This window comes from Trichosurus vulpecula, chromosome 8 (genome assembly GCF_011100635.1).
Source record: "Trichosurus vulpecula isolate mTriVul1 chromosome 8, mTriVul1.pri, whole genome shotgun sequence".
Taxonomy (NCBI): domain Eukaryota; kingdom Metazoa; phylum Chordata; class Mammalia; order Diprotodontia; family Phalangeridae; genus Trichosurus; species Trichosurus vulpecula.
This window is the reverse complement of record NC_050580.1, coordinates 118,920,881-118,932,985: the sequence shown is the minus strand read 5'-3', so window position 1 is coordinate 118,932,985 and position 12,105 is coordinate 118,920,881. Positions and strand designations below refer to the sequence as shown.

The following is a 12,105-nucleotide window of genomic DNA, read 5'->3' as shown; positions in this document are numbered from 1 at the left end:
GAGAGAGAAAGAGAGAGAGAAAGAGACAGAGACAGAGAGCTCAGCACAAAGACCATCTTTTCTGTATAGTAACATGCATGTGAATCTATGTATGTGTACACACATATGTATATATGTATACAAATACGTGAAGTATAAGAAATAAACATTAAAATTTAATTATTTATGTATATATACAAATACATATACATATATACATACATATACATATATCAGCACAAAGGCCATCTTTTCTCTATAGTAAAACATATGTGAATCTATGTATGTGCATATATATGTTTGTATGTATATATAAATATGTAAAATATAAGAATTAAAATTTAATTATGTATACACATACATATACAGATACAGATACAGATACAGATACAGATACAGATACAGATACAGATACAGATACATCTCATAAAGGGCATCTTTTCTAGGAAATCTTCCCTGGCTTCATCAGTCAGAAGTGATCTCTTCCTTGTCTAAGCTCCTATTACCCTTTATATTTCTCTCATGAAACATTACTTTCTTTCTGATAGTTGTTTGTGTGCGCATGTATACACACATGCACATATGTAAGTGTACATGTATATATGTGTACATATGTATGTATAAATATATATAATATATATCCTATTCTGCTCTCTAGATTATAAGATTCTTGAGGGCAGAGATCATGTCTAATAAATCCTTTGAACCTTCACAAAGCAGAACATAGAGCTTAGCCCATAGAGAGAAAGATAATCAATGTTTATTGATAGATATATAGTATGTAGACAGAGAGAGAGATAGATATAGAGATAGAAAGAATATTTATTAAGGACATACAATGTGCCAGGCACTATTAAATGAATAAATGATAGAATAAATAAATGAATAATACAATTAGGCTGTGCAAATGATGGAAATCAACAAGAACATTTAGAGCTCTCAGAGTGAATTTATCCTGAAAGACATATTGCTCCTCATAATCTAGTCCAGCAATTCTCAAACATTTCACCTTAAGACCTTATTATATTCTTAAACACTATTAAGGATTCCCCCTCCCCCATGACCAAAGAGCTCTCATTTATGCAGACTATGTATATATTTACTATATTATGAATCAAAGCTCTTATTATTATGAAAATAGTTTTGATCTTGTAGAACCCCTAAATGAATCTTGGGAATCCCAAAGGGAACCCAGACCATACTTTAAGAACCATTGATCTAGTCAAAGACTAGAAGTATTAGGACAGGAATAAAGAAAGCTTTATACCATCAGTATGCTTCTGGTATACATTGCATCAAAAATAGTCCAACTTTTGGTTAATTTATCACTCATATTCTACATTTTCCTTTCTAGAGGCTGGAGTAGGCTTGGGAATTGGCTTATGCAGTATCCCTTACTTCCAGTGCATCTCTGGGATATTTATTCATACTCTTTCCCCAGGATCAGTGGCTCATTTAGATGGACGCCTCAGGTATAATATTCTATTTTTTTCCTCGAAAGTACAAAGGTGGCAAAAATTCATGAAATAAGGAAGTAAAATTATGAAGGATCTTATGGATTTGATGGAAAATTGTGGTGATATGGTCAGTACCTGAATTACTTGGTTGATTTAAAAAGAGCTTTTAAATGTTGTAGTTTGTGGTGATTGGGACAGCAGCTAGGATAAAATTTACTTTCGTAATATTAGTTTTATTAAGGGTTTTCTAAATAAATGTATTGTATAGAAAATGGGCCAGGTACTCCTACTTCTTTTTTTTTAAAACTTTTAAAATATTTTTGAGGCATTTTCAAAGAGCTGATGTGACAAGTCAGTAATCAACTAGTTAAAATTTATTAAATCCTACTATGTACCAGTCACTGTACTGGCCAAATACAAAATTATCTTGTCTGTCAATATTTATCAAGCTCTATTTCATCTAGCTGGGTTACTTTGGGCAAAACCAATTAACTATCTGAGCCTATTTCTCCACGAAAAAAAAATGTTGATATCAGTACCTGCTTTTGCCTACCTTGTTAGGTTTGTAAGGATTGAACCTAAAAGTGCTTTGGAAATTGTAAAACGCTATAGAAATTCAGGTTATCATTATTATTTGCATGATTCTTTTACCTGGGCCCACTGGAAAAGTATGTCAATGCCTACTCAAAACCATTAACTGATGAACCTCTGGTGATATGCTTATTTTTACCAACTAACCAGAGTACCTATTAGGTCAGACAGAAACATTTAATCAGACAGCATCACAAAGAAAGTAATTAGAAAATATCTCCTTGTATATACATGGAGGTCTCTAAGGGATTGGATGTTATGATGAAGACAAAGGATAGAGTTTAGAGGTGCAAGGCAGGAGAAGAAACAGAAACACATTTTGATCATTTAAAGAAATGTCAACAGGGAGTGGAGTCAAGATGGCGGCTGGAAAGCAGGGACTTGCTTAAGCTCTCCCCCAAATCTCTCCAAACACCTGTAAAAATGGCTTTGAACAAATTCTAGAGCTGCAGAACCCACGAAATAGCAGAGGGGAACATGCCTCCAGCCCAGGAGAGCCTGGAAGGTCTCTGGGAAGGGTCTATTGCACAGTGCTGGGAGCAGAGCACAGCCCAGCCCTGGTCGCACCAGGACAGACCAGACTGGCTGAAAAAGGCCTTAGGGCAATGAATCATTGAGCTGTGGCAGTAATCAGACTTCTCAAACCACAAACACCAAAGAGCAGGTTAGTGGAAACTGTAGAATCGAGTTCAGAGTGGTCCAACCAACAGCCCTGGGGGTGGAAAAGGTGGTGCGGCAGTGGCAGTGGCAACATGGTGGTGGCAGTGGCAGCAGCAGGAAACTCCTGAGACTTCTTCCAGAGCTCCAGTGTGAGCTGCTTCCCTGGCTTATACAGTGGTAGGAATCTAGCAGCGGATCAGAGTGGGAGTGCAAGGAGTGCTTTGGGGGCACAAAGGCAGGTTCTCTTGCTGTGCCCTGCTTAGATCTGCATTGCAGTCTTGGTTGGCAGTTCTTGGGGGAGGAGGAGCACTGGTGTGACAGAGCCTGAGGTGACAGTGGAGTAGAAGTAGCTTTGAAAACTGCAGTGCTTGGACCCTAAAGCTTGGGACAAAGTATCTCTACAAGTAGTCATACACTGACAAAAAGCTCAAGGGTCAAGTAGTTAGCTGGGAATGTGAACAGGCAGCGGAAATGGACTCAGATTCAGACTCAGACTCAAACTCAAACTCTAGATTCCTTTTTTGGTGACAAAGAAGGTTAAAACATACAGCCAGAAGAAGTCAACAAAGTCAAAGAGCCTACATCAAAGGCCTCCACGAAAAATGTGAATTGGTCTCAGGCTGTGAAAGAGCTCAAAAAGGATTTGGAAAAGCAAGTAAGATAAGTAGAGGAAAAATTGGGAAGAGAAATGAGAGTGATATGAGAAAACCATGAAAAACAAGCCAATAACTTGCTAAAGGAAGTCCAAAAAAATACTGAAGAAAATAGCACCTTAAAAAATAGACTAATCCAAATGGCAAAAGAGCTCCAAAAAGCCAATGAGGAGAAGAATGCCTTGAAAGGCAGAATTAGGCAAAGGGAAAAGAAGGTCCAAAAGCCCACTGAAGAAAATACAACCTTAAAAATTAGATTGGAGCAAGTGGAAGCTAGTTTCTTTATGAGAAATCAAGATATTATAAAACAGAACCAAAGGAATGAAAAAAATGGAAGACAATGTGAAATATCTCATTGGAAAAACCACTGACCTGGAAAATAGATCCAGGAGAGATAATTTCAGAGTTGTTGGACTACCTGAAAGCTGATGATCAAAAAGAGCCTAGACATCATCTTTCAAGAAATTATCAAGGAAAACTGCCCTGATCTTCTAGAACCAGAGGATAAAATAGAAATTGAAAGAATCCACTAATCACCTCTTGAAAAAGATCCCAAAAAGAAAACTCCTAGGAATATTGTCACCAAATTCCAGAGTTTCCAGGTCCAGGAGAAAATACTGCAAGCAGCCAGAAAGAAACAATTTGAATATTGCGGAAACACAATCAGAATAATACAAGATCTAGCAGCTTCTACATTAAAGGATCAAAGGTCTGGGAATATGATATTTTGGAGGTCAAAAGAGATAGAATTAAAATCAAGAATCACCTACCCAGCAAAACTGAGTACAATGCTCCAAGGCAAAATATGGACTTTCAATAAAATGGAGGACTTTCAAGCTTTCTCAGTGAAAAGACCAGAGCTGAATAGAAAATTTGACTTTCAAATACAAGAATCAAGAGAAGCATGAAAAGGTAAACAAGAAAGAGAATTCATAAGGGACTAACTAAAGTGGAACTGTTTTGTTTACATTCCTACATGGAAAGATGATGTGTGTAATTCATGAGACCTTTCTCAGTATTAGGGTAGCTGAAGGGAATATATATATACATATATATACATATATATATATATATATAATGTGTGTGTGTGTGTGTGTGTGTGTATAGACAGAAGGCACAGGATGAGTTGAATATAAAAGGATGATATCTAAGAAAATGAAAATATTTTAAGGGATGACAGAGGAATATATTGAGAGAAGGAGAAAGGGAGAGTCAGAATGGGATAAATTATATCACATAAAAGTGGCAAGAAAAAGCAGTTCTGTTGAAAGGGAAGAGTGGGCAGGTGAAGGGGAATGAGTGAATCTTTCATCAGATTCAACCTGAGGGGGGAAAAACATACACACTCAAATGGGTATCTTATTCCACAGGAAAGTGAGGGGAAGGGGATAAAAAAGGGGGGATGATAGAAGGGAAGGCAGATGAGGGAGGAGGTAATCAAAAGCAAACACTTTTGAAAAGGGACAGGGTCAGGGGAGAAAATTGAATAAAGGGGGACAGGATAGTATGGAAGGAAATATAGCTAGCCTTTCACAGCATGAGCATGGTAGAAGCATTTTACATAATGATACAGGTGTGATCTATGTTGAATTGCTTGCCTTCCTAGGGAGGGTGGGTGGGAAGGGAAGAGGAGAGAGTATTTGGAACTCAAAATCTTAAAAGCCAATGCTCAGAAAAAAAGTTGTTTTTTGCATGCATCTGGGAAACAAGATATATAGGGAATGGGGCACAGAAATCTATCCTGCCCTACAAGAAAGTAAGCGGATGACAGAAGGCGGGGCTGACTGGGGAACAAGGCAATTGGAATATATGCCATCTTGGAATGGGAGGCAGGGTAGAAATGGGGAGAAAATTTGTAACTCAAAATCTTGTGGAAATCAACATTAAAAATGAAAATATTAAATAAAAATGATAAAATTTAAAAAAAAGGAAATGTCAGAGTTCAGGAACACGGAAGTGATTTATTTGTAGGTGACAGAAAGATAAAAGTCATGATGATCTCTGTATATTGCTGAGGTACGGTGAAGGAGTAGTTTATGGGAAATGGCTAAAGTGAGGAACTGGGAGACTAAGGCATTAGAGGGAGGATCATTGTGTATGTTGAATCTGCTTACTTGGACTGTAGTTGATTATTTCCTTTGCCTGTCTTTCTTCACATCCCTTTGATCCTCACCTTTTTACACAGTAAAGGGAGGGGAAAGTGTCCCCCCCCCCATTTTCCTTTTGTACTGCAATTGTAGTATGATTTATATCCCATACAAAGAAGTTCTGATAAGAGCTTCATTTTATGGGGTGTGTTAAATACTGTGCTTGAGGAAATTACTCCTTTTCCCTGTTTTTGTGTTAAGTTTCAATAGGGGAAAGGAAGTCCAAGGACTGATTTAATCACTAGCTGTATCAGATATCAGCCTAATCCTTCTTGAACAAGTAGTTATAGGCCCAACGTAACCAAGCCTTGAAAGTCTGGATGTCTTTTTGCTTTGAGTTATGTCGCTGGAATCATGGACCTCTTGCTGATGTTTCTTTTGCAGATGTGGTGATGAAATAATAGAAATTAATGAGATCTCAGTTCAAAACATGACACTCAATGAAGTGTATGCCATTCTAAGCCACTGTGATCCCGGGTCAGTTCCAGTGATTATCAGCAGGCACCCTGATCCCCAGGTAAAGCCTCAAATATTTCCACTTCTCTCACCTAGTTGCAATCACCTAGAACCAAACTTGGAAGTCAAATTTTATAGAAATGAAGATGTTCCTGGGAAATTTTACTGCAAGAAGGTTTAGTGTAAGCATGATAATCTTCACATGGTAACTAATATCCATAACAAATGAACAGAAAACTCATGGATGGGGCTGTTGTGAAGGATCATTATTAGGGGAGGTACAATCCTGTTTCTGGATTATAGATATTAGTTTTGTTTGAGCCTGGGTGCTTACTGTGAAATGTGATGTTTTAAACCATATTTATGGAATTTTATACACGTTTCGATTTATTCTCAGTGTACCAATAAATAAAGAAAATGGAATATTTTACTTAAAATAATTAGCCTAGATTAGATAAGAGTCCAGCCAAATCAAAACAAGCCTTTATTGTTCACTATGTGCCAAGTACTGTTATAAGGGATTTAAAGGAAAGCAAAAAATGGTCCCTGATTTCAGGGGGCTCACAGCCTAATGAGGGTGACAACATAGAAACAACTAAGTAGAAACAGAATATGGATAGGATAATTTGGAGATAATCTCAGTGGGGAGGCACTCGCATATTTTGGGATCCAGAAAGACTTCTTGTAGAGGGTGGGATTTCATCTGAGACTTGAAGCCATGGAGTCCACAAGGTAGAGATGAGGTGGGAGAGAGTTCCAGACATGAGGGGATATCCACCAATGAAAATACCCAGAGTTGGGAGATTGGAGGAACTCATTTTGGAGGAACAGCTTGGATGTGAATGTCACTGGATCATTAGAATGTATAGAGGGAAGTTTGGAAAATTAGGAGGGGGGGCAGGACTTTGGGGCCTTTGGATGCCAGAGGATTTTACATTTGATCCTGGAGGTGATATACAGCTACTGGAGTTGATTGAATAGTGCGTGTGTGTGTGTGTGTGTGTGTGTGTGCGCGCGCGCGCGCGTGTGTGCGTGTGGATGGGGGCCAGGGGATGACATTATCAGACTTCTACTTTAGAAAGATCAATTTGATGACTGAATGGAAGATGGACTAAAGGGGGAAAAATTTGAGTCAGAGAAACCAACTAGAGATCTATTTCCAATAGTCCAGGTGTGAGTGATGAGAGTTTACACCACAGAAGTGGGAGTGTCAGAATAGAAGAGAGGTGTATACGAAGGTGTTGTGAAGGTAAAATTAGCAGGACTCGGCAACAGATTGGATATGGTAGGTGAGAGAGAGTGAGGAGATGAGGACGACACAGCTTATAAGCATGGATAACTGGGAAGCTGGTGGTGCCTGAACAGTAATAGGGAAATTAGGAAGAGGGGAGGGTTTGGGAGGAAAGATAATGAGTTCAGTCTGGAATATGTCAATTGAAGATTTCTGCAGAACATCCAGGTGCAGATTCCAATAGCAAAGCAGATCCTACTTAATTTGCTAGATGTTTCTCTTTGTTGCTAAGATTTTCATATGTGGTTTTCAAGTGTGACATAGGTATTTAAATCCCAGAATAATCTTTCATTAAGGGAGTATCTTAGGATGGTTTCACAGAAGATAGCAGGTTACCAAAACAGTTTAACCAATTTGTTACCTGGCTTTGTCCTAACTTTCTGGAACACTCAAGGGATTTAGATCTAGAAGGGCCAATGAACAGGGTGTCCCAAAATCTGGATACATAGGCAAAAATGCATATTTTGAAATATTTGGAATATTAACAGACCTTAGCCACATTGACATCTTTTTCTGGGGTATGCTAAAGGAGAAGGTGAACTCAATGAAAATCACAGATGCAATAACCTTGATTGAATGCATAAAGAGTGAATGTGCTAAAATTGATGGCAATGTGGAGTTATTACATTGAGTTCACATAAATCTTGCAAAGCGCATCAACCTTTGCATCACAAATGATGGAAATCATATTGAAAATGTTATTTGTTAATATTCCAATTAAATAAAATGTTGTTGAAAATTTCATTCATTTCATTTCTTGAAAATATGTATTTTTGCCTATGTGTCCAGACTTTAGAAACACCCTGAAGATTATCTAGTCTGATTCCCCCACTTTACATATGAAGAAATAGGTTTAGGGATAGAAAATGACTCGATCACAGTCACACAATTAGTAAGCGTGTAAATTCATGTCTTCTTGACTCAAAGCACAGCAGTCTAGCTCTTGCACCATACTAACAACAATTTTAAAAACACACTCCATTATTAACAAACATCCACTGATGGACCTACCGTCTGCTAAAAGCTACGGGATAAAATGTGTCCCCTCCCCTCATTGATAGAACGTGGTTGGGAAGATAGGACCTATACACAAAGGGATGAATCATTATAATACAACATCACATGGGCAAGTGCCAACCTAGAGATTCTGATAATAAATGCTACAGGTAAAGAGAAGAAGGAGCCACTCCCAGGATGGCATGTGGCTTTAAAAATGGTTGGATTCCAATTCTGTGGTCTTGGAAGGCTTGAGCAACCAGGGACATGGAATCCAGGACACCTGGGTTCTTGTCTCGGTCCAAACATTAATTAGCTATGTGACTCCCAGACAAGTGAAGGATTTGAGCCTCATTTTTCTCATTTGTAAAATTTAGAGGATCTGCACAATCCTAACTTTAAAATGTAGAGGATCTCCACAGTCTCACTTAACACAAAAACTCTAGGATTTTATCCTTAGAGATAGAAGCTGATCTGGGGTTTGAAGGAAAGGTGAGACTTAACACGGGAGGGATCCTAGGCAAAAGAGCATGAGCAAAGGCAAGCATATACATAGCTTGCTCCAGAGATAGACCAATTGAATAAGAACAGAGGATCTATATAGGGAGAGTAATGGGAAATAAAATTGAGGATAGATCATGGGCTTTGGATGGCAGGTTTAAGAATTTTACAATTTATTCTATAGACAAGAGGAAGTTATTGAAGTTTTTAAAGGTGTGTGTGTGTGTGTATGTGTGTGTGTTTAGGGAAAGTGATATGTATGAAACAGTGCTTTCAAAAGATTACTCTGTCAGGATGGATGGATGGAAGTGGAGAGAAACAGGTAGTAAGACCAGTAGGAGACTAGAGAGAAACAGGAAGTAAGACCAGTAAGAGACTACAGAGAAACAGGCAGTAAGACCAGTAAGAGACTAGAGAGAAACAGCCAGTAAGACTAGGAAGAGACTAGAGAGAAACAGGCAGTAAGACCAGACTAATACAATAACCTTGGCTTGGCATGAGGCAAAAATTAAGTTCTCAGTTCTCTTGTAATTCCCAATGCAAGTTCACAAAGTGAGGTGATATTTCCTAGGTGTCTGAACAGCAACTAAAAGAAGCTGTGGCTCAGGCTGTAGAGAGCAGCAAATTCGGAAAAGAGAGACATCACTGGAGTTTGGAAGGTAAGAAAAATAAAGAAGCCGAGGTAACCCTTGGTCTCCTTTGGATGTGCCATGGGGCTATTGGTTACAGAATACTACAAATGCCTAAAATGAAAACTGTTATGTGAGGAAATACAGGGTGTAACTTAAAGCTTTTATGTTTTAAGAGCTTAAAACTGCCCTCAGACTTTTGGGACACCCTGTAGATTCATCCTCTCCTTTCTACTCCCACCTTGATTTGAGCTGTTATCACTTTTCTTTACATTGAATTATTTACTTACCTTCATGTAACTTCCATTTCACCTTTTGGTTCGATCAACAAGCATTTATTTCCTCTCCCTCCCACCTCTTCACATGGGAAAAAGAAAAAGACAAAAAGCCCTTATAACAAATATTCGTAGGCAAGCAACGCAGATTCCTTCCTTGTCCATGTCCAAAAATACTTGTCTAATCCCACATGCTGAGTCCATCACCTCTCTGACAACAGACGGGGAACATGCTTTATCAACATGGTTCTGGAATCATGATTGATTATTTCACTGATCAGAATTCTTACTCTTTCAAAGTTTGCTTTTACAATTTTATTGTTGTTATAGTCTCATTAACTTCTTACTTGGACTGGTCCTATAGGCATTGAATTGGTTTCTTCTCCAATCCATGCTATATATCTGAAGCCTGAATAAACTTCCTTAAGCAGCTGGATGGTATAGTAGTAGCTGGGTGACATAGGGACCAGAGGACTGGACTTGGAGTGAGTTTGAATTCTGCCTCAGACACTCATTAGCTGTGTGATGCTAAGAAAGCTGTGCCTCAGTCTCCCCATCTATAAAATGAGGGTTTTAGACTCATGGCCTCTAAGGTCCTTTCCAATTCTAAATTTATGATCCTAGATCCTAAGCACAGATTTCATCATGTCAGTCCCCTGCACAGAAAGTTTCTCACTTCCTGCTAGACAAGTTCAAATTCCTCGGCATAAAAGACTTCCATGATCTCACTCCAAATTAACTTTCTAGTCTTTACCCAACTTTTTGTCTTTATGCATCCTGTGCTCTAGGCAAACTTGAGAGTATACCAGTCTCCTGGACATACCACTCCTCAGTGCACGTAATTAGTACTTAATAAATATTTATTGACTTGAGTTGAATGTTTATAAATTATTAGATTAGAGTCTTAATTGGATAACAACCACCAAAATAGCTGGGAGCAGAGAAAAGGCTAAAGAGGCAGAATTTTAAGCTGACCGTGAACTCAGACTGGTGAGATAAAAAGGCTAGATCTATGGACAGAACAATTATGAATAATACACTTATGTGACCGGCTGGAAGCCTGCTGGGGCATCATGGAAGGCCTTGAATGAGAAGGGTGATACAATAAGAGCTTGGCATTGTTCAAGGGCACAACATGACATCTGTCTTTCTTTCTCCCTCCTTTGTCATAGTCTTATCTCATAGTTTGGCATAGTGGAAACAACATTTGGCTAAGAGTCAGGGGGCAAAAGGGTTCTGTCATCAGCTTTGTCACCAGCTGTAGGACCTTGGGTTTAACCCTTAAATCCCCCTCGGTCTTAATTATTACAACTATAAATTCAGGGAAATCAACTATTCAGTCTCTAAGGTCTCTCATCAATCTATTATCTATGATTTGCAACAAATCATAGATTTACAACAAATGATCTGTTTTATAATTTATAGCACATATCTGCCTCAATTTTCCAACCATTGAGAAGTATGAGAATTTTGTTCTTTGACAGTGATCTTGCTAGGGGTGGGGGTGGGAGTGGGAAAGGCACTTCTGGATTATCTACTCTTCCAGAAGACAGAAACAATCTCTCTGTCTCTCTGTCTCTGTCTCTGTCTCTCTGTCTCTCCTCTCTTTCACCTTCATCTATCTGTATCTGTATATCTTTATCTATCTATCTACTAACCCACATATACTACTTCACTCATGATAGTCCCACCTCTTATGGAAGATTTCATTATCCTAAACATCAAGTCCATATTCTTAACAAAATTGGCTATTGTGACTATTGGTTGTGCTAGAATAAGCACTATTTTGGGGAACAGGGCTATTTTTAAAATCAGGCTTTTCAGTTGCCTATTTGAGTTGCAGTAGCAATGAAACAGAAACCAGCTTACCTACATGAGGGAGTAAAAAAAGAAGAATTAACAAGATGCACGATTTGCATGACCCTAAAGGGGAACAAGGATCAGCACAGCAGGGAATCATAGCTAGATCTATATATCTATACATATATATTCATATATGGGTATATATCCATATCTATGTCTATCTATCTATCAATCTATCAATCTATCTATCTATCTATCTATCTATCTATCTATCTATCTAATAGTAACTTGGATCTATTCTTTTCCAAGGTGGCTCAGAAGATAGATGCTGGACCTGGCACCAGAAAGACCTGAATTTAAATTCAGCCTCAGACACCCACTAGCTATATGACCCTGAGCGAATCACTTAACCTCTGTCAGGCTAGTTTCCTTAACTGTAAAATGGAGATACTAATATCTGCCTTCCAGATTGTTGTAAGAATAAAATGAAATAATACTTGTAAAGTGCCTTCCAAATTTTAAAGCAATATATAAATGCCAGCTATTATTATTGTCACTACTGAGACACCTTTGGATTGTCTGGGTCTGGAGGGAAGATAGGATCCACTAGAGAGAAGGGTTGTTTTTGATGTCCTCAGGGTTTTAGCCTCTTATCCATTTTTTTTGG

General features: G+C 38.3%; 1 protein-coding gene across 1 annotated transcript in view; it reads left to right on the top strand.

Moving 5' to 3' along the window:
* Positions 1–12,105, top strand: part of IL16 (interleukin 16) — a 175,476-nt gene that overhangs the window by 132,368 nt on the left and 31,003 nt on the right. Inside the window, exons 11-13 of the mRNA XM_036736107.1 lie at positions 1,334–1,451; positions 5,872–6,004; positions 9,303–9,390. Coding sequence (XP_036592002.1) covers positions 1,334–1,451; positions 5,872–6,004; positions 9,303–9,390 — 339 coding nt within the window. The remainder of the gene's footprint in view (positions 1–1,333; positions 1,452–5,871; positions 6,005–9,302; positions 9,391–12,105) is intronic.